At 38.6% G+C, this 22,916-nt stretch overlaps 2 protein-coding genes across 3 annotated transcripts in view; one reads left to right on the top strand and one right to left on the bottom strand.

The window, feature by feature from the left end:
• AP3B1 (adaptor related protein complex 3 subunit beta 1) overlaps positions 1-22,916 on the top strand; it is a 354,279-nt gene that overhangs the window by 113,574 nt on the left and 217,789 nt on the right. The window lies entirely within an intron of this gene.
• Positions 109-22,916, bottom strand: part of SCAMP1 (secretory carrier membrane protein 1) — a 52,668-nt gene continuing 29,860 nt past the window's right edge. The window contains exons 5-11 of one of the 2 annotated variants that reach the window (XR_010025551.1): positions 22,251-22,379; positions 17,881-18,040; positions 15,910-16,011; positions 12,663-12,780; positions 8,385-9,061; positions 5,653-5,777; positions 109-179 (exon numbers count right to left, since the gene is read on the bottom strand). Coding sequence is in view for 1 of the 2 variants with exons in the window: in XM_063127961.1 (XP_062984031.1) it covers positions 8,897-9,061; positions 12,663-12,780; positions 15,910-16,011; positions 17,881-18,040; positions 22,251-22,379 (674 nt within the window). In the remaining variant the exon portion in view is untranslated. Of the gene's footprint in view, positions 180-5,652; positions 5,778-5,831; positions 9,062-12,662; positions 12,781-15,909; positions 16,012-17,880; positions 18,041-22,250; positions 22,380-22,916 lie in introns of those variants that run through there. The other variant, XM_063127961.1, reaches the window with a different exon arrangement.

The raw sequence follows: 22,916 nt of genomic DNA, 5'->3' as shown, positions 1-22,916 counted from the left end.
GTGCCTAAAGAAGCCACACTATCACCTAATGACAGACTATATTAAGGTCTGATACTTTTGAAAGATCTTTTTACAGTTATATTACATCTACAGGAAATGCTGATGATTGTAGCATTCAGTAATTTTCCAGAAGTGATCCTTTTCCATTAGACAGTTAATACATTTGTGTAATTTTCTTTCTGAAAAAACAAAGAAGTACATAACAGAACAGTATGCCACAGTGGTGGATATACAAGAAAAATGAAGGGATAACTAATGGCTAATATACAGATGTTCAAGTATTAGATTAGTTTTATTAACGATATTTTTATATTGTACCTTTTGGTAGACAGGAAGATCACACAGCAGTTGGGAGGTTAAGATGCTAGACTAAAATGCTACATCAAACCACTAATGATAACCACTTATTTCTACCACATCTTTTTTTAAAAAGACAATTTAAAGGCAATTTTAAAACCTGAAACCTCCAGTGAAAAGGAAAGTAATTCAGTGTCTACCCTCAAACTCAGGATTATTGTGCATGGCTGCTTCTTCTTTAACCACTGTTATAAGACTCCAAAAAGGCACTTGTGAATGAACAAGTCACAATTATGTACATAACAATTTTGTGGGGTATTACCATCTATGCTGATATGCTTAGTACCAATAGTGCTGTTGGTATGAAAACTTAGTGAAGGCTATGAAGTGTGCTTTTAAAAAGGGCAATAAATAAATCTTCGCACTATGGTGATAGGGTCTACCAAACAAAACTGCTAACTTCACCTAACCTGGAAATCCAGCAGACAAATTATCCCATTGTTTACAAAAGTACAGAATAAGGTGTGGCACAAGCCATATGCAACCTGCTGTTTGTATGCCAAGTGTTTAACAATCCTTCCCCTATTCTTATAGCCCCAAGTAGGCAGAAGCACAGCGTTAGCAAATATGGTTCGTGGTGCGCTCTGGCTTGATCGCCACGAAAATGGATGGTTTTAAAAGGGGACTAGGAAAACTCAGACTTGATAAGGCTACTAGTCATGATGGCTATGTTTCCAGTGTTGGAAGCCGTATGCCTCTATATACCAGTTACTGAAAAACACAAGAGGGTGCTATTACCCTCTGAGGACTTCCCATAGGCATCTGATTGGCCACTGAATTAGACTGGCTTTTGGACTGATCCAGCACAGCTCTTCTTACGTTCTTATGCGCAGATTTCAGCTAGACTCTCTCATTCTACAACATGCTGGCTTGCTCCAGTATGAAGTTCATCTTAGAATACATGGGGTGTCCACACTGACATTATGCAGTTTGCTCTCCTTGTTGGTTCTGTAATGTAAAACCTCTTCATTTGAGATAAGATTATAAACATTTTTAAGGATCAGAATACTTTTTATCTTCATTACAGACATAGGCTATTCAAATGTTTACATTCAGAGGTGCCAAAGTCATCACAGGATATGATTTTATCACATTTCACATAGTGAAAGGGTTTGTCTGAAACTACACCCACATGAATATTGCTATAATAATATGGCCGGGATCCAAGTGCATACTTGCCCCCGGTCTGAACATGCACACCATTTGCAAAGTTTCCCTTTAAAAAAAGGAAGAAAAGCAAAACAGAATATTCCAATTTCTCTTTAAAATCCACTCTCTCCAAAAGGCCGTTTAGAGTTTATTCACAGCAGCAGCTTAAAAGGGGATCAGAACTGGTAAAAAAAAATTGTTTAAGATACTCTTGCACATAACCTCAAACTGCTTGAAGAGCACCTTAGGAGTTCTACCACAGCTTTTGAAAATGAAAACCAAGGAGGAAATTGTACATTCACACCTATGAGTTCCAGTTTGCATCAGAGAGAGATTTCCTCCCCCCCTCCCCCACCCCAAAAAAATTACCAGAGAATTTCAGACAAACAGTTCCCAGCTTGGAACTGGAGATGCTAAAACCACCATGTAAGGACTTTACTGAATCAGAAATGAATGTATGAATCAGCCAGAGAGAGAACAGTTGAAATGATAGCTTTTATGAAACAGGCTATTACAGGTCTCTTGAAAAATGCTTGTTTTAAAGAACTCACTGACACAACAAAACATTGCTTTATGTACTTTGTCTCTCACACTTCCCTCTTTCTTTTTTGTCAGGGCTCCAAAATGGACATGCCAACTTTACATAAGACATTTTAACCTGTAATGTTTCATTGAACAATCAATTAGGTCAATTAAAAAACTGAGGTACCCCGATTAATTGATATGGATATCATTTTAAATCCCCCTTCTGTGAAAGAACTGAATACCAATAGTGGGTGGGGAACTAAGGGCCCTCCAGATGTTGTTGGACTGCAACTCCCATCAGCCCTTGCTAACATGGTCAATGGCGAGGGATAATTAGAGTTGCAACCCAACGTCTTGCCCCAGGAATGCATGCACACAATCCCATATGAGAATACATACAGTGTTTTATTAAGAATAGATTTTACTATTATACTTGGGTATAATCTATTTTCAATAAAACTCCCATTGACATTCCTGACTGTTAGAGCAGGACAACAATGGAACCAATGACCTAGGGACTCTCCCACACTAGAGGAATTCAAGAGGCAGCTGGACAGCCATCTGTCAGGGATGCTTTAAGGTGGATTCCTACATTGAGCTGGATTCGATGGCCTTATCGGCCTCTTCCAACTCTACTATTCTATGATTCTATGTCATAGTTGTGATTTCAACCACCAAAGTATTTCAACCTAGCTTCATCAGTAACCAAACATTGCCTTACTCTTATATAGGACACAATCTACCTTTCTTAAAGTTTAAACACACCCCAGTTTTAAAAACAAGTTCATGCTTCAAAAGTGGTGTATCAACACAAGCTTCAGAGAAAAGATTGTGGAATTTTTAAAAAATATACCCATTCCTATTAACACAACTCATGCTTGCTTAGAAATAGGTTCTATTGCCATCCAGATGACAACTGTGAACATAAATTAGACCAGCACATTCTTGGTAAGTTTTCAAACAAACAGCATCCTGTGGTTTAAGGAAGATTTTGAATTTCACCTCTAAAAAATGTCAAAGACACTTTTACAAAACGGTATTTCAGCTTCACAAGAGGCCATATATATGACTGTTTCTAAATGTGCGTTACATTAATTCAAGAAATGGTTACGTTTTAAACCTGTGTACTAGACATAAAAATTTAAAAGATACTTTAATGTTGCTGAAATAACTGGTTAAATCACTTTTGCAAACTTGTGTTATGTGCCATAACTCTTTCCAAAGGGTAACAAATTCAAAAGATATACATAGTGTGTGTGATGTGCAATAACAAGAGGATTAGAAAATGAAGCTGTTTGAAAAGGACAAAAATGGTGGATGTCCCCTGGACAAATAAAGCTACTATGATGCTATTTAACATTAAGTGCCAACAATGTGCTCTGAAATCCCTCTTTGGAAAGAAGGCAGGTTTAAGAATAACTACAATGATGGTTTTCCAGCATCTTTTGAACTCTGGGTAATCCAGGCCTACTTATTTAAAGCCTGAACTCTAAATGTGAAGGGAATCCTGCTATTTAGCAACTAATGAGGTCATCAACATAAAAGGGGAGAAGGGGGAAGGGATGTTTGATGTGTTACAGTTTGCAAAACACAGTAAAGAACATTGCTGTTGAGCTATACTGCTAATTTAATTTGTCTACAATATAGTAATTTTTTTGCCTAATAAACAATTATTAACCCCTGACATTTTCTGAGAAATAATTCCAGATTTTACACTGGTACTAATGGTAACACCAACTCTCACCATTCCGAAAGATATGTAAGCCATGTCATTTGTGGAAAAGCAGGCAGGAACTACATAAATGAGATTATTACTGGTTTCTGATTGAATGCAAAAGCAAGGACAGATAAGACTTCCACTGAAAATTGGAGGTACAAAAAGTACATTACCCAATACTGATTTCATATCCAAAAATAAAGATGCATTAACAGGCTACCACTATATCATAAACTGGTCATCAAAGGCTAAACACTTTGAAAAATAGTGATATAAAAGGATTCTGGAATTACTTGTTACCCAAATGCCATTTTGTGCAAATTTATTGCCTTTGCTCATATAAAGTCACTCAGAACCACTTGTGACTAGGCCTTTTCATGATATGTAACTAATTGGATAAAGGTAAATTATACTGTGATCTTACACAGCTTTCTGAATTCATATATATGTAAACAAAATTAACTTGTGAAGGAATTCAGATTAAATTACGGTAGTGCTGGGAACGAATTTGGAAGCGGGAGGTCTGCAAGTTTTCCCTTTGGAGCAAACATGCATTGTTACTTTTACCCATTTCTGGCCAAGGTGCATGGCAGATATAGTTTTCTAGGCTCCCATGCATCCCTGCAAGAAATTATATAGTCCAGTTAAAGCAGGAAAGCCAATTAACTACAATAATTGAATAATTCTCAACAGATTTTGCTTATCAGGCACATTTGTTCAACAGCTAGGAGAGATGCATATTCAACACCTTTTGATAAAATGTATATCACAGAGCTCCTCTTACAGGTACGCAAGAATTATGTATTGAATATTGGTGAGCGGAGCAACCGGCAGGCTGGGATGAGTTCCCCTGTAAAAGCTTGGAAGACATGAGCTTTTTCTGAGAATTATCTTAGAAAGCTTGGAGGGGGGGACTGAATACATTATGAGATAGGTTGGTGGAGCTTGCCCTTCAGTATAGATTACATACTTTGAGGGACATAATGTCCTTTTATCAGATTTCTGTTACGTTTTTCATATCACTGTGCAAATGGTAAATACTTATCATCAATAAAGTTCACTATTACAATATGGGAACAAGCCTTTCATAGCCTCCTCACCAGCCATGCATAGTTGGCATCTACAACACTACACCATCAAAAGTAACACAATGAGGAATCAGTACTCCAATGTTACTGATTTGCAGACTTACACACGAACTACAACCTGAACTGCCTTGTGGCAGTAATATTCCCATTTCGTTCCCAAGTGCTGACACCTGAGCCCTTGTCAAGCAGAGACATACCTGGCTAGAACACTCTATAGCTCAAGGGATGAGCAACCACAACTGATGGGTGTTAAGGAAACACAACTGGCAGAAATTGCACAACTGTGTGTATGGCTCAAATACTTGTGGATCGTTCTCATAATATATTAAAACCTTTATTTTTTTTAGAGTTTACATTTTAACAGTTGTAACAAGCTATGAGGCTTCTAACATAGGCTTTCAAGTCAAACTACCTAAGTGGACAGATGCCCGTTTCCAGCAGAAGATCTGGAGCTGCTTCCAGAATCTTGCAATGCGCAAACCTGTGACCCACTGAGCCAGCTGCAGGCCACCAGCGATGTGATTTCTGTTTTGGTAGGCCACTGTACAAGAACAGAGATTTGCATGTCTGGACTGAAGAAAACAATGTTAATGTTCGTCCTGTTGTGGGAATGCTGTCTTTCTGGGATTGCTGAAGTGTACACCAGAGAAAGCAGGGCCATACAGCATGTATACATATGTTTAAAAAGCCACACCAGCAACCATCCAGAGAGCTGTTACAGGTACACAAGGGATTTCACACATCTAATGGGACTTTTTTGACTTTTTTCTTTTCTTTCGGTAGTACTTCACCCTCTCAAATCCGTATGAAACTCACCTTAAAATTTAGATGTGCTTGCTGTTGGCACACGTAGCTAGTCCTGTACAACTGTGGATTGTAGCCGCTGTCAAATGACTTCGCTGCTGCATTCATATAAAGGATGAACAGTAGAAACATTGGCTCTTCACAGCAGGACAAAATGACCCCAATATAAAAATAAGTACCAGCAAAGAACATTTGTTTTCAGAGGTTTCATTTTACTTCCAACAAGTTCCCAAACAAATTTAATACTTGTAGATTTCATCAGTACCAACAAATCATTCTCTTTTTGAAGTTTCCAATTAACATCACAGAACCAAAACACTGCATCTATGATGAGGGTTTTCCTTAAAACTAACCCAAGTTCTAATTGTATCAAGTAGTTGTTCTGATAACAGACATACTTTTCCCACTGCAGCAGATTACAGAATTTATATACAGATTACAAAAAACAAACTCCCTGACTCAGCTTTAGTTGTGCATAATTACATGTGACCAAGTAGTGCCAGGATGTGGATAGGGAATGCATATTCAGTTGCACATCACTCTAAAGTAATGTAATGCAGATGGATTGTATCTGAATGCATATCCAACTGTGAATGTCTACCTGCAGGGCATTACTTTCAAACTATCTACATCCATATTCTGCCTCTGTGTAACTAGACAGAACTACAGCTGGATTGGGACAAATACATGATATTTTCTGTACATATATTAACCCTCTTGCATTTTTTCTTGTCTTTTACAAAAAAAAATCCCTAGCTTGTTTTTAAAACTATACAGAGCAAACAGTCAGGAAACATTTTATTCTATGTCACTGAGTTAATACAATAAATATGCAGAACCTTTGAACTACCCAGACATGCAACATCAGAGGATCTGTGTGCATTTGTACAGAACCATGACATTCACCAGGATGGCAAAGCATTGTTAATAATTTACAAAATATACAGACATCCTTCAGATAAATAACTCTGATGCCAAAATCATAGATCACAGGCTATTGATATTCCAGTGTTCAAACACTGTAATTTGAACTAAACTTGCCACAACTGGATACTACAAAATGACTTAAATAACGGGCATATATTTGTTCTCTGACATATTTTAATACCATTAATTTGTTAAACATTTAACATACAACAGCCTTCTGCCAAAATGAAGAGTCAGAAACAGGGGACACTGCTGAGATTCATTCTGCTACTTCTGACCTAACCCTGAAGTATACTTCTACTACTTTTACATTTTCTAAATGTTGGCTTGTAAGAGTGTAAATAAACCACTCTTGCTTTCTGGGACCAAAATAGCTACAAAACTACTGCAAACTAGGCCTGCAATTATCTATTTCAAGTTTCAATCTGCTTTATCCCCTGAGAAAAATATATTCAAGAACCACCTTTTTCTTAAAAAGAAAAAAAAGTATAGTTATTCCTATAGTTTAAAGGATTAGCAACAAAAATGCTCTAAGGCTACTGATGTAGGATCAAGTATTGAGATAAATGCACATGAACATGTGAAAGAAAACTAAAAAGTTTATCTTACTAAGCAAGGAATACATTGAATCTCACACTGAATCCCAAACTACATCCATGATTTTATTTGCAGAGGGTTTTAGATATAGTATGAAACCTGTTTACAAAATGTAATCCCCACAATATCTATTTTCAAGTATTTACTGTTATGATGAAGTTGTCAATCTTATCTTAATTATTTATTCCTATAGGGTGATGCTTGTAATTCAAGATATGCGTACACACCTCAGACTTGGGTATTAGACCATGTTGAATTATATTTTTTCCAAGAAACTATTGGGTTAGAGAGTATTAGGATTAAAGCAATATTGCAATATCTTTACCCAGTATTTAAGAATTAGGAGCCCTTAATGACAGAAACTGAATACTTTTTGAAAAGTTCATCCAAGATGTGTTCCAGGTTACCCTCCAATAATTCATATATATTAGATTGTCAAATGGATAAAACATGACCCTAAGATGAGAGGCAATTAAGACTCAGAATAGTATGAAGATGAATTAAAAACCACTAAGATCTGCTGTGTAATACACATAACTGATTAGTACTGTGTTAAAAGTCATCTTCAATTTGCATTTTATAAAATGCATTTATTCAGATGAATCTCACATGAAGGCCGAAGTATGTTAAAAGAATTCAAGTACATAATTAAACGTCATTTTTAAAAAGCCTGTTCAGAAACTATGGTTGTGATTAAAAATTTAAATAAGATTCTGTATATTCAGATATTTATACAAACAGTAAAGGGTGTGACAGACAGGCTAAAGATTTAGTACCATCATTAAACACAAGTGCACACTTAAAAATGTCAGAATCCTTAAGCACAACAAAAAATCCACTGCATTTTAACACAGGTTAAAAAGTACAAGTTATGAGTGTGTTCTAAATATTAGTCGTTTTCTCAAGTCATGAATACAGAAATTAAAAATAGCAAATATAATTACACGGCTTCAATTAAACATAATTAATGTTTCTTCAATACATGTTGCTTTTTTTGTGAGAACAAGTGTGCTCCAAGATTTCTGAGTTAGAACACTATACACCATGAAAACAGATTCCAACAAATACTATAATCAAACTGGTAGAGAGACAAATTCCGGACCAAAACACTAGCTCAGCATGGTCAAAACTATTTCATGCAAACTCAGTTTTTTATCAAAAAAATCTATTATCCTAAAAAAAAGAATTTACATTATCTATCATACTTATTTTAAGCTTACATCTGTCCTTCATCAGCTGCTGAAACTATAAAGCAGCAGCCAAAATGTCATGTTCAAGACTGTCAGCTGCCCTGTTTCTTATTAAATAAGAAAATAGGGAAGCAAATTGTTAGGAACAAAAGGAGTTAATCCAAAGTGCTTGTCTCAAGTCAGAATGAAAGGTCCCAGAGAGAGCTAATGACCAGAAAACATCTAAAATTCAATTAAGATGACCCCAGAAGCTGCCATATCAATTTCAGATCTACAGTCGAAACTTTCACCGAATATAGCGTGCCTCCAAAATATGGAGAAAAATATGCTAAGAACAATTTTAAGTAGTAACCAGGAAGCACTTCTGAATAAATACGTGTGTAAAGGAATGAAACAAGGACCTTTTCCTGTTTTAGCCCATGCACAGCTGAAGAGACGTACATGCTGTGTGTGTGTATTGTTTAACAAAAGTCTTTAGGGACTATAAGTGACTGGAAAATAAAACAGAGCCAGAACATTGTGGTGATTTTCATCTCTTTTCTCTATATTTGGTTACCCTTGAAAGCATTTTGGGCAGCGCTAGTTGCTGCTGTCGATGCAGCATTGGCTGCAGCAGTTTGTACAGTTTTGTTGGACATCACACCTGTTGCAAATTCTTGCTGGGCCTTCTCAAAACTTGCTCCAGTTGTGCGGTACAGGCCATGCACCTATAAAGAAACCCAAAATAAAAGTATGAGAGATGTTTCAAGACATCAAATAATACCGCCTGTTTATATCGAGCTTTTAGGCCCCAGAATATTGACAGGCAAAACAATGGAAACGTTGAAGGCACATTAAAATTAAATTGTGGTGCCAGCCTTATTTATCAAGGGTGGAGCTACACATTGCATGACACAACATGGGGATGGTGCTGAAACCAGCATCCTCATGTTGAGTTCTCTCACCCCCCTGCTACATATAGCATCACTTACTCCGTGGCCAGGTTTGTACATAACACTAACCCAAGGATGCAGAACATCTGGACCGCAGGGAAACCCAATCTGGCTTCTACTATCTTTTAGGATTCCTCCAGGTTCCAAGCCCAACTTGTTAGATGAATCTTGTTAGAGGGCATCTCTACTGCTAGCTCAAATCTGAGAATTTAATAGAAGGGATTTCTCTGCTGGCATGTGCCAGCAGGAGAATTCCTGCTCTTATCTCGGGTATCAGCAATGCAGATGCTGGGCAGTGTGGGCCTGACTTGCCCATGCCAGGGAGAGAGGTTGCTTTTCTTTGCACAGGCGAGTCCCAACTCTTATCTCCATTGCTATGTCCAATCTGAGATCAGAGATAGCAGTGGGGATGTGGCGGGAATAGGCCACACACCCAGGCAAGTCTTACTATAACCCCTCCAATCCCCTGCTGCTAACCCCAATCTGAATCGGAGATAGCAGTTGGGATGTTGGGTGGTGTGGGTTGGGACTTGCTTATGCAGGAGGGAAAGCGCTCGCTCTCCCCGCCCCCCATGCAGACAAGTCCCAACACCCAGGTGTGTGATGTCAGGGCAATCCAGTTCCCCCACCCCAAAAACAGTTCTGCACCCCTTCACTAACCCATGTTATGGGTTATTATTATTATTATTTATATAGCACCATTGATATACATGGTGCTGTACATAGTAAAAGAATAAAACAGCAACACCCTGCCACATAGGCTTACGTTCTAATAAAATAATAACAAAACAATAAGAAAGGGAAGAGAATACACCAAATAGGCACAGGGGACAATAAAACTAACAGTGTGAAAGTAAGAACAAAGTCAAGTTCTAAAAGCTGTAAAAAAAAAAAGATTTCTGCATTAATACACCATGGTTTATTAATTATGAACAACCCAGAAAGAGCTGGCTGATGGGTTGTGAATTCTGGGTTATTTAAACCATGGGTAGTCATGACTTGTGAATCCAGAACTGTGGGTTGTTCGTGGATTGATTTACAAAGTGACAGAGGCAGGAGGCAAAAGTGGTAAAATAAAAACAGCCAGCCTATAGTCCAGTACTAGGGTGCTACAAAAGTATTTGGGATACAGGGAGGGAGCAGGCAAACAAAGAAGGAAATGAACAATCTATAGATTGGGAAAACAAATCACGGTTTGTTCAATGTCTGCCAGACAAACTCTGGGTAGGGCACAAACCATAGATTAAATAAATCATGGGTCAACATTATGTGTGAACTAGGTCACACTGTTGAAATGGTATCATATTTAATTCTTCCCTGTGTCCACTCACCACATTGGTTACTATTGGCAAAGATAGAGAAGTACACAATGTGATAATATCACAAAAAAGGGATAACTGATTCTACAAATCACAAGAAAGAACAATTTCTGTAGGCATCTTTGTGCATGTAGTTCCATGCTAAATAAAAACCAAATAGCCTAAGTTCAGGAATCCACAAGTATAATATTTGTTAATGTGCATACCTTATGTGCACAGCTTCAAGCTACTACGATCTTAAAGAAACCATTCATCTTAAACTAAACAGCTCTTGATGAAGATTACGAGTATGTTTGAACTTGCCAGTTTATTTATTTATTTATTTAGAGTATTTTTATCCCACACCTCAGCCAAAAGGCTCTCGGAGCGGCTTACAATGTATCAATAAAGAAGACAGTCCCTACCCAGTTGCAAATCCAAACTTACTGAGCCCAGATAAAAAGCATCAGCAGAACTATTTCAGCAATAATCTAAGTAGTTTAACTGAAGCCTCTTGTTTGGAAGTGAAGGTGTTACTGTGGCATACAGCTAACCTTGGAGACTCACTGACTAATGATCCTCTAACAAGCCTCAGATTTACAAGACTGCAATTCTCAGCTAGCTTTAGAAAACCATTCTTACAATCTGAAAGGATCTGAAGTCTTTAGATGGAATTCAATGAAGGAATGGGAGGGAACTGAGTGGACACATCCTAATCATGACTAAGGCTGCAATCTTCAACACATTTCCAGGGAATACGTCCCACTGAGCTCAGCAGGACTTGCTACTATCTTTCCTTGGATTACATTTTGTGCATATGCTTCCAGCCTTGACATTTTTAAATGTGTTCCTTAATACGAAGCAGCTTTCTCGTCATCCTCCAACAAAGGACTAGATATTTTTCTCTTTTTTCTAATGCCCCAAATATGGAGAAAGGGAGAGAGGCTTTTAAAAAAATTCCTCTAGGCTGTATCCAGGCTGGGATCAATGTTTGACAGAGAAAAAACAGAGAGTGGGCATCCAAATGGCAGATGCGGTTCAATGTAAGCAAGTGTAAGGTGATGTACGTTGGGGCAAAAAAAACCAACTTCAAGTATAACCTAATGGGATCTGAGCTGGCGGTGACTGAACAAGAAAGAGATCTTGGGATTGTGGTGGGTAGCTCGATGAAAATGTCCACCCAGTGTGCGGCTGCTGTAAAGACGGCAAGCTCCATGTTAGGCATTATAAGAAAAGGAATTGAAAATAAAACGGCCAGTATCATACTGTCGTTATACAAATCTATGGTGCTACCACGCTGGAGCATCTCCCCTATGAGGGAAGGTTACATCAACTGGGATTGTTTAGCTTGGAAAAAAGGAGGCTAAGGGGAGACATGATAGAGGTGTTCAAAATTATGCAGGGTGTGGAGAATGTGGATAGGGAGACATTTTTCTCCCTCTCTCAAAATACTAGAACCCGGGGTCATCCCATGAAGCTGATTGGTATACAATTTAAGCACACAAACATTCAAATCTCTCTAATTTCAAGATGACTGAGGATGCAGCTAACGTCTGCTGACTGTATCTCTCTACATTGTGGTTCAAGAATTCTAATACCCCAATACTTTTCAGTCATCCTGTGTATTGTTCAACCTAGTGGGTTGCATCCAACAATGTTCCACCGGCAGAACAGATCCTGGTGGTGGATCAAATTCCCCATCCCTCCTGCAGCACCCTGCATGCCCCCGCCCTGCCGCAAAGACCTGGGGGGTTGAGGGGTTGGGGAACTCTCTCTTTACAAAAGCCACAGAAGTGAACATTCCTACCACAGCTGAAAAATTAGAGGGCTTGTGGGGGCGGAATTGAACAAGTTCTAAGTCACATTCATTTGCAATTATACAATTATTAACTTTAATAATCAAATATCTGATGTGATCAGTTAACATTTCCCAAATATGACAGTCTGGATATGAGCTAATAGGCATTACAAAAGAATTTAGCAGACTTATGTGACTGAGGTGTATACACACACACATACACATACATACACACTAAACTAACATGATCAAGAATCCGATAGGTAGAAAAACTACTTACCTTTTTAAACATAACTAGTGAGATGACTGCAGTTGCTGTGAAAAGTGCTGCTATGATTATCATCATAATGCCTATTGGAATACTGAGGTTAAGACCAGTTAGAGATGAAATCCATCCACTAAAGACAAAACAGAGAATTCTCAAGTAGGCAAATGACATGGTACATCTTGTATAACCATGACTATTGTTCTTTCTAGTAATACCTTCAGAAGAAGTTATCCTTCTCTCTGATATGGACTATAGAAGAGAAATAATAGCAAAGCACAACAGAGGTTTTTAAAGCATTTCTGATAAATGTTTACTCCTGTAAGAATTGACAGTGCACACACATTTTAGACATGTATTTGGGAGAGGGAAGTAGAGCAGCGATACGGGCAGGTTGTTTACCTATAACTGCAATTCTTTCAATGGTTATCTGTGCAGTCACACATATGAGGTTCTGCACCTGCAAAACCTTCCACAAAACCTTCCTAAAGCTGAGACATTTATGCGGGAAGCCTGCACTAACCCCCTCCTGCACATGCGCTCATGCCTTTCCTTTCAGTTCCTCTGAGAATGCATCAGCAACACCCTTAAACCAAGAGGAATGGTGAAAACATACTAGAACATCTGTAGTGGGATAAAGTGTGTTGTATGATAGCATAGATGACCATTTGAAGAACTAGAGTTACCTGTCCTCCTTCTTCGTGGTCTCTGTGCATCACACATATGGATGATTAGCTAGCTGACTTACCAAGAGGAGAAGAGAACAGGTGGTCAAGTCAATACAAGCCACTGCCCATCCAAAAGAAGCATCCTTTCTAACTCGAACATCAAGGCAGTGGAGCTTAATGTAGGTTGTAGGCTGTGACCCGGGACCAGTCTTGCATAGATCTTGAAGAGGAACACCTCTTGACAAAGCAACTGAGCAGCTCACAGCCAGGTGGAATGGGCCTATACTGACTGTAGTACTGGGCACAGAGCCAAGGAATAACAAAGTTTTATTGTTTCTGAAAGTTAAACAAACAGTTTTTGTTTGAAGAACCCTTATTCTTGCCTGTAACAGATGAAGAGTTTCAAAGTTTTTTTGAAAGAAAGCAGTCTGATGAAGATATCAAGCTAGAGCCCTTCATACATCTAAACAATGAAGAGAGGACTCTAATGGTGTGGATGGGTTTGGGAAGAAGAAAAGAAGAATATCCTGGATGAAATGAAAATATGACGTGTCAGACATGTCAGGAAAGTCAGATCTGGCCTGAGGATCGCCCTGTCCCTATGGAGTACAACTTATTCGCTTGATGTCCAAAAGTTATGGCAAATAAGGAAAAACACTTTAAAGGCAACATGAGATCAGACCCTGAATCACACCCCTGAATCTGAGAGTGGAATGCAGACAATGCTGCTGAAGAGAGGACAAAACAAGATCTTGACTGTGAAGCGTCAACAGAAACTAAACAACATGGTAAAGAGAACATGAAACAAGATTAACAAAACATGAGCATACAAGTGGAATACTCGCCACTAAGCATGCAGGATTGGTGGTTTCTAGGCATATGTGCTGCCTCTAAAACCCTTCCAAGATTTGAGGAGATGGGCGAGGAGGCCAGATCTGCCAAGCTATCAGCCAGAGAGACATGAGACCCAGATGTCACATGCAGCCATTCTGCTGAACCAGGAGGAATGGAGAGCAGGGAAGTGTTATCCTGACAGGGTAACAACAGGGACAGTAGAGTGGCAAACCTTGGCTTGATGCCCACCTTGTCCTGCCTGATCTTTGTCAACACTCTCAGATTTAGTCTCGTTAGATTGAAGTGCTGTCAAAGATGCTGCTTCTGAGCATCTGCTTCCAGTGTGACTGCTGTTGATATTGAATGGAAGGAAAGGTGCGTTCAGACTGCTGGGATTCACCTTTGCTCGGTCAAAGGGTAGTTTGATTTCCATTGCCATTGGGACCAACTCCATGGTCTGGAATGTTGGAAGTATGGTTGTTGAGGTGCACCCAACACCATTTTCCATGCCCAAGTCCTTATTTTGTAGACGTGGTCTAAGGTATTGTCTATTGCTGAATTTAACAGCCCTGATTCATAAAAGGGCATATTTTTAACTGTATTGCCTTGCTGTTTAGCTAAACTAACGGCTTCAGTCTTAAACGGTCCTGCAATCCCCCTTTTGTCACCAGGTATATTTTCAATTGGAGAGGCAGTCTTCTGCCACAGGAAAAACTGGTATCAAGCCATACAGGTTTGATAATTAGCAGTGCAGAATAACTATGCAGTGATAGAATAACTTTTGCATCTCATGGTGTCCAGTTTATGACCCTCTTGGTCAGTTGGGGTTGAATATAGTTTAAAAGTGCCTTATTATGGCCAGATTCCACTATAATAGATGGAAGGGCAGGATGTCGGGGTGGGGGGGAGTGCAGCCATCAGAGTGGATATAGTACAGATTTTCCATCCTTTAACTGTAAATGTTTTAACTGTATTATGCTTTCATTTTTTAAAGCCGCCTTGAGGCCATTGGGCAAAAGGCGGGATACAAATAAATATAATAATCATCATCCTTTTTAGATGTTGAAGGAGCTGAGGAGGGCTCCTTCCAGGACTCTTTCACTGCCTGGAAGAATTCGTATGGTTGTTTTTGCATCATCTGAATAGGTGAGAGTAACAATGGTGGCACAGTTGAGGCTGTTCCCATTTGAGGTCAGCCACATCAAACTGTTGGATAGAAGATGGCATTGGTGTAGTGGGATATGAACCTTCCTCCAGCATTTTAGACTTTTCTTCTTCTTGGGCGCATCATCAAGTCTCCTCTTTGGCAGTTCACCTCTCTACTGCCCCTGGCTCTTGATGACACTGGCCAGTTGGCCCCAGTATTACAGTAAGGATTTAGCAGGCCAAAGCATCATAGCCCATTTATCTACAATTTATACTGCTGCTGCTCTGATAATATTCAATAAAATGCATTAGAAACCTATGGTCAAGGTACACAAGGATTTGCATTTGACATCTTGTTATATGGTTTAAGTGTAACCTATTCATCATGGGCATTTGGATAACATTTTGGTATAAATCAGTTATGGAGCTTTTCAGTAGAAAGCCATTAGTCAGGCAAGACACTTGCTGCTTATAATACATAATGATTCTGCTTAACACCCATAAAACTTTCAACAGCAAGTGTTTCTTGGTGTATTGTTGTAGCCTTGTAAAGGTGGCATGTTATTGCGCTCGCCAACTATGTTTACTGGTGAACAATAAAGTAGGTCACTTACCAGTTGCCCCATCCTTTGAATCCTGCAGCCTGAAGTACATGTACAGCAAATTGACAAATGTACACAAAGAAGAAAACAAAGAATCTGAAAGAACTGTCACTCCTGGAAGGGAAAGGGAAAGGGGGAGAGGGAGAGGGAGAGAGAGAGAGAGAGAGAGAGAGAGAGAGAAGTCATGTGCTTTCACAATATTTGTTGAACATTGCTACAGATGTTTTTGAAACTTTGCCAGAAGAGCATATTCATCAACAGAAATATACAAAACGATCCATCTCATTTAATGCATAAGCTCTGCTTTTATGGCTATAACAGATCCCCATAGAAACAGAGCTGCCTGCTTTCTGAAACAGTATTCCTAAACTCCAACTATCAATGCAATCTGCCCAAACTACAATTATTAAACACTGCAAGAACAGCAACCGCTACAGAAATGTAAATTCTCAGAAGCAAAATACAAAACAAACAAGACAGCAAACTAAACTAAAAAGCAATAAACTAAAAAGTAAACTTAACATTACACAACAAATGCTGGAAATTCTGTATTTTAACCAAAATGGCCTTAGTATTGGTTTTGATAAAATACAATAATGTTTTCGCCATCTCTTTCTGTTTCAAATATTTTCTTATTCAATTGAAGAGATGCTTTATTACAGAACTGTAAGCCTGTATACTTGCATAGCTAGCATTTGGGGAATTTGTTGCTTTTAGCTTTAAGAAAACTAAAGCTTGGGAAAGAACAACTTTGGCGTGTGAAGGAGAACACAGAATTCGGAGGTCACTGGCATCGGTTGCCATTACTCAGCCAAAACAGCTTCTTTGTCTTCAATAGCCTCTCCCTCTTCTGCTTACTACCACACTATATTCCATGTATCCCTATACCAACCCATTTCTAAAACCAAATTATGTTGAAAGCCTAATTCTGGCAAGCAGAAGGAACTATGCAAAATCAGCAACCTGCTTAATTTAATCCAAGGATTGAGAGATTCAGAATAGGCAAACGAATAGAGCTACTCATAAGCAAAGCTTCACCCGTCAAACAATTTCCTTCAATGGGTTATTATCAAAAGCCACCAGAGGTCAGTGAGGTAACATGATGGGTAGGAAGTGCCACACACTGTTCTCCCAGCCAGTCGGCAGCTGCGTATCAAGTCCCATCTGCCCCTTGCCTCAACCACAACCGGTATAAGGGACTGGGGTTCCCTTCCCATTCGCCTGGTGCTCGGCAGACGTTTCTCATCTGTTGAATAACCTCACTGGCTGCCTTCTCTGTAAAAAAATCTGTCTATTGTATTAGGCTTAATCAAGCAAGAAGGAAAGAGGGAGAAATATGGCCCCGCACAAAATGAACTTAAGAAATTATTTGTTCATTCTTTTGTGATATTACGTTTGGGGGGAGAAAAGCACATGCTAGTTTTACTAGTTTTTAATAAACAAAAGTAGCGAGCAATAATTCTGCTATGTATGATTGTTACTTCATTTTAAAAGATATGGTTTGCAAGAGATGACACTATTTCTTCTAACGTTTTATCAGTCATATCAAAGCCTTGAAATGTAGAACATAAATTCAGTGAACTATAACGAGAAAACATCTATGGGTTTATGTTAAATGAAAATAGTAAAACAAGTGACTATACGAACTAAATTAGTCATTAATAGAACCCTTCATGTTAAAAATAGAACGGTGGGCTTTTAAAAATAAGAACACACTATTTATGTTTTGGAATGCTACAGACTCATCTAGATAACCCACCATTCTATTACTAGTAAGCAGTAGCAATGCCTGCAAGAAGTTGATAGTTATACTTTTGCCAGTGTGTGCTTTGAAATCAGTAAGCTACTCTAAAAATCACCAAATATTGACAAGAATTCACATTAAAAGTTACAAAACCAAGTAAAATGAAATCCTGTAAGATTAAAAATCAGTTAAATTATGTGCCACTTTAATAAAATCCCACACTAGATGGAAATTGTTACCTGAAGGCTCCATAAAGTGGTCTGTACCAGCAGACAAATGAACAAGGAGTAAAAAGCAAGAACCAGAGAATACTCAATCCAAAGTCAACTCCTCGTGTAGGATCAACACAAAACCAGGCCAGACATCCAAAGATGTTAAGAAATAGTGTCACTGCATGGACTGCAAAAACACAGGCATGTTAAAATTGAATTGAGACAAAGTATTACTATGTATTACTAAATGCATTACTAAAATCATATAAAAGCTTAATATGCCATTTCCATTAGACTTATATCGGGAGACGATCATTATAGTCAAAGTGGATAAAAACCGTTAAAATCATATTTAAATGGAATTTTAAACTTTTAGATGCTGTTACATTAAATGCTCTCTTTAAAAAAATGGGTTCGGAAAGAAATCTCACTCCTTTAAAACTGTGTCTGTCAAACACCTTAGCCATGATCCAGCCTCCAACGTGTTCCATGAAAAGCACAGATAAGATATTTCTGGCCACAGCCCCTAATGACTCAGGAGTTGCCTCTCAGAGGGTCATGTCACCTTGATGGTGGGTGAGGGCTGAAAAAATCCTCAAGTGTAAGCTGAACACCATGTCCGGCACTTCAGATCTAGGCTACTGAATTAAAGCCTGCCTTTCTATGTAAGAAGAGCAACTGGGCCCAAAATACCTGACTTCTGATCTCAAGCGTTATAGGCCACGCACTATGGGTCCAATAGGGTTTGATGCATCATTTCCTTCCGCCAGAGGCAACATACTGAATGGAGTTCCACTCAGTATGCTCGTGATTGCAGAATATATTTATTATTACAGCCCCCAGTGCCACCTCCCCAACTGCCCACAAACCTCCAAAGCAGATTTTTAGAACCACAGAGGGTTACAAGGACAGAGGAGAAGCAATAAAAATTGCCCCCTTTCATCTGTGGGAGGCAAATTCTCAATCCACCGCTATATTTATTGTGTTTATTATGATCTTTTGGTTGTCAACTGAAGAACATAACCACTAATTTTCCATCTCATAGAGCAGCCTTTCTCAACCTGGGGCGCTCCAGATGTGTTGGACTGCATCTCCCAGAATGCCCCAGCCAGCTCTGCATTCTGGGAGTTGTAGTCCAACACATCTGGAGCGCCCCAGGTTGAGAAAGGCTGTCATAGAGAAACGCTGCTTTGTTCAATAACCATCAGCCCCAAATATGACTCCAAGGGGTAACAGGACCGCCCCATGTCCCAATTCTCCCACACACTACTCCATTTGTTTGCCCAGTTTTCAGTTACAGTATATATAACCTTCTTATGTAACACAAACTCAACCAGGTTAGGTTTGTTTTGTGGGGAGGAAGGTTGGAGTCACCCCTGATTAGCCCTTGCTTCTGGAAAGGACTGTGCAACTAGTCTTTTAAGAGAGCACTCTTGTTTGGTATCCCCGCCTGTGTAGAAGACTACAGAGAAAACTTCACTTCAAAATTGCTTATCTGTCTTTAAGCAGACATGAATTTTCAGTACAAAAAAGGGATGTTGAATCGAAGAACAGAGGATTTGGATTACAATCCTTCACAATATAAAATATCTATTTAGTTGCAAGCCAGTATATTTTAATAGTTATAACAATCCTTTAGTATGTATGATTTTCAGGAAATGTATTAATTAAAAGACAGGATATTTAATTTAATTCAGGAATTTAAAAACAGTCTGTTAATTGGGAATTTAAACCATCTTGATTTAAACCAATCCACACTAACTATGATGGCTTAGTTTCTCAGGTTGTTAAAGAACTATATTTTGACCTAAAGGGAAAAAATGACCTTTTAAACAGAAGCATGTATTGAAATAGATTAACTGCAGAGATGTTTTTAAAACTATAACAGATTGAATACCATAGAATTTTTCCCCTGATAAAAATTAATCCTATCTATTGCCAGACTTCTCAGCAATCGTAGAAAATAGCATTTCTTGCTTTAATAGCTGACAGTTCTGCAATAATTACTGGGTGCACAGATTTTTGTAGATACTATTTAATTATCTGAGAGCCGGGCCAGTAAATACATATAGGAACACTACTGTACCCTATAATTAGATATGCTGAAAGACTACACTGCTTAAGTCATTTGCAAGTTCTTATAAATTGTATGTAACTTATCTCCCCTCACTTTTTTTTTAAATAAGGATTGTGAGCAGTTGCATATTACACTTATCCTAACCAGAATCTTCACATTAGAGTTGGAAAAGCTAAGTTGTTGGTGTTACTCTACTGTTAAGGGAAACTTCCAGTAAAACATTATCATGTTGGTACAGGATTGTAATGAAGCACTGCCAACTTCTCAGGAACAATTCTACCATGTGCTAAATATACAGTAAAAAACAAAGATAGCTGTGTTGGTCCATGAGGGGAAAAAATGGAGAACCATCAAGTTGGCCAGTACCTCTATATCTGTGTCTCACAACAAGCACTAATGATGTGGTGCTGGTGTAAACTGATGCTGGTGCACAATGGAGATACTATTTCAGGCTACGCTGGTATTCTTTTTTTTTCTTTTTTAATCTTAACATCCTTCTTTAATTTTACCAAGTCCCCAAATAAGGTACACTTTGTTCCAGAGAAATGTGTATCTGTACGAGAGAAGTTCAGTTGTTCTGTAGTTATAGTGTTTTGACTAGACTGCTGGAGGGAAAATAGTTTATTAGTTGGATGATAAAAAGGCACAACAAAAGTTCCCTTTTTATTTTAGAGAACTTATGATTTTTATGAAGAGATTTTTTTTTTAAAAAAAACACCTTTGAGTGTGAAGGAAAGACAGGAAAAGCAAAAGTCCACTATGTATAAATAGAAAAATTGGCCAAAGCGAGTTTAAGGCACTCTTCCATGTTTCTGCTATTATTGCCTTGAACTGCTGGAATCACCTTACAAGGAGCATAGAAAAAGATCCTTTACATGTAACATTACCCAAAGCTCAAACAAGTTGTACTCTAGAACGTAACCCTAAACATACTTGCTTGGCAGTAAATCTCATTGATTCCAATGGAACTTAATTTCAAATGACTGCTTTTAGCCTCACAGTATATCAGCCTAATCCCATGAAGCACCATACAAACTGAACTCAACTGGATTTAAGAGTCCTAAACCAGTTTCAGGTCTCAGCATCCACCTAACAAAACTACGGTGTTGGCATCTGCTGCCTGCTCCAGGTTCAGCCCTGCACTGCCTTGTCACACAGAGCCATAGACTATCATGGAACAGCCAAAAGGCCATTATGATGGAAACAAAACCAGGGCAGCCCAGTAGTAAGTACTCTTGGCCAGGAGTTTCTTTGACAGGAAGGCTTAATTGGCTGATTCAGTCCCACCTGCTAGATCCTAGATGCCACCTTAGTGGAAGCTGCACAAAACAGCTTCAGTGGACTGACAAGTTCAGGCTATTAATTAGCATGTGTGGGTTTTAAAGTAGAAGCACTAAAATTCAGATTAAAAAAAAAATTCAGGAAACCCAAACCAACAGCAACTGATCCACAAAGTTGTTCCACAAAGTTGGAAGGAAGAAAAATTGCAGGCTACACCCAGCCAGGCACCTCCTCACCTTGCCTGTGATTCAGTTCCTTATTATTTAGCATGTTGCTATCCTGGCTTTCTTGGATGCTACCATAGAGCTTCAGCCTGGAGAAGAAATAAGCCAACTGACACACACCTGTGCCAAATGCTTTATAACTTCAGATTACTGGCACATCATCTCCTGATATTACGGAGTGCCAATATGGAAATACTGGCAAATAAAGGTATTTTGGAAATGGAAAAGGAAGCAAGAATCAAGGGATTGATTGCTATATGCAGGTGTGGAAAATATTTTTCTGCAACTGTGTTTCATTGATTGATATCCACACCATAGGGTGAGGGTTTTAATGGAATTGTTTTAATGTGGGTTGAGGGTTTTAATGGAATTGTTTTATATGTTATTGTAAAGTGCCTCGATGCCAGAAATGGTGAGGCGGTGCTATAAAAATGCTTTAAATAAATAAATAAATAAAATAAATAAATAAATAAATAAATAAAATAATAAATAAATAGGGATGTCAGGCATATTTTAACAGTTTACAGCACACAAAGCAGGTCATGGTGGAACGGGCAGAACTATGTAAGCAGTTAAGCTTTTAAAGAAAACTGATAAAAAGTTTGGTATCTTTTTATTATGGGTTGGATGAGACATGCTCTTCCGTGAATGGAAGGGCTTCTTCCCTTAGTGGAATATTCTAATGGTCTCTTAATGTCTATGGAAGATCGTTTTCTTTCTTGTAACATTGAAGCAATTTGTTACACTGAAATGAACACCTAGTAAATTTAATATTGAAAGTCTAAGTGTACAAAAGTTTTATAGATTTTACTTACACATCCACAAATAGTACATAATTTTTACTGTCTTCTGGAACTCTACAGGGATGTCTACAGAGAAATCTTGGTAAAAACAAGGACCCACTGGGAAATTTCCAGGTAGTGGTGGCCAATTGTTCCTTCTTCCTGCAAGAGGAAAATATAAATCTTTGGCCACGGCACACATTTCATTTTTGTAACATTTGAAGAGAGACTTGTATATTTTCTACTGCTCAAGCAGGTTGCATCCTGCTAATGCTACACACACACATACACACACACACTTTCTTATCACAAAATAAGACAATGTAACAATTGCAACAGCCTTAAAATCCCACCAGTTAAGATCTCAATCATAGAAACAGTAGCACTGGCATTACTGGCTTGCACTTGACACTGCTAACAAGGTGTTCATGAAATACAGGCTTTATATTAGGGATTGGGAACCTCCAGCCGGTGGGCCAAATATATGGCCTGAGAGGCCTGCCACTGTGATGCATGGCCTCCCCTCTTGGACCAGGTTCACCTCCCTGCACACAATTACATTTTAAAAATCCCCCATTCATGCCAATAAAGGCCTTTAAGGCTAATTGCCCATCAGGGAGAAACTGGGGTGGGGTTTGCAACAGTCCACTTGTTTATTAAAATAAGCAAACCATATGCTTCACATATCAGAACAACTTG

The sequence above is a fragment of the Elgaria multicarinata genome, chromosome 6 (genome assembly GCF_023053635.1).
Source record: "Elgaria multicarinata webbii isolate HBS135686 ecotype San Diego chromosome 6, rElgMul1.1.pri, whole genome shotgun sequence".
Lineage (NCBI taxonomy): Eukaryota > Metazoa > Chordata > Lepidosauria > Squamata > Anguidae > Elgaria > Elgaria multicarinata.
The sequence above is the reverse complement of the archived record's forward strand: the minus strand, read 5'-3'. Positions and strand labels throughout refer to the sequence as shown.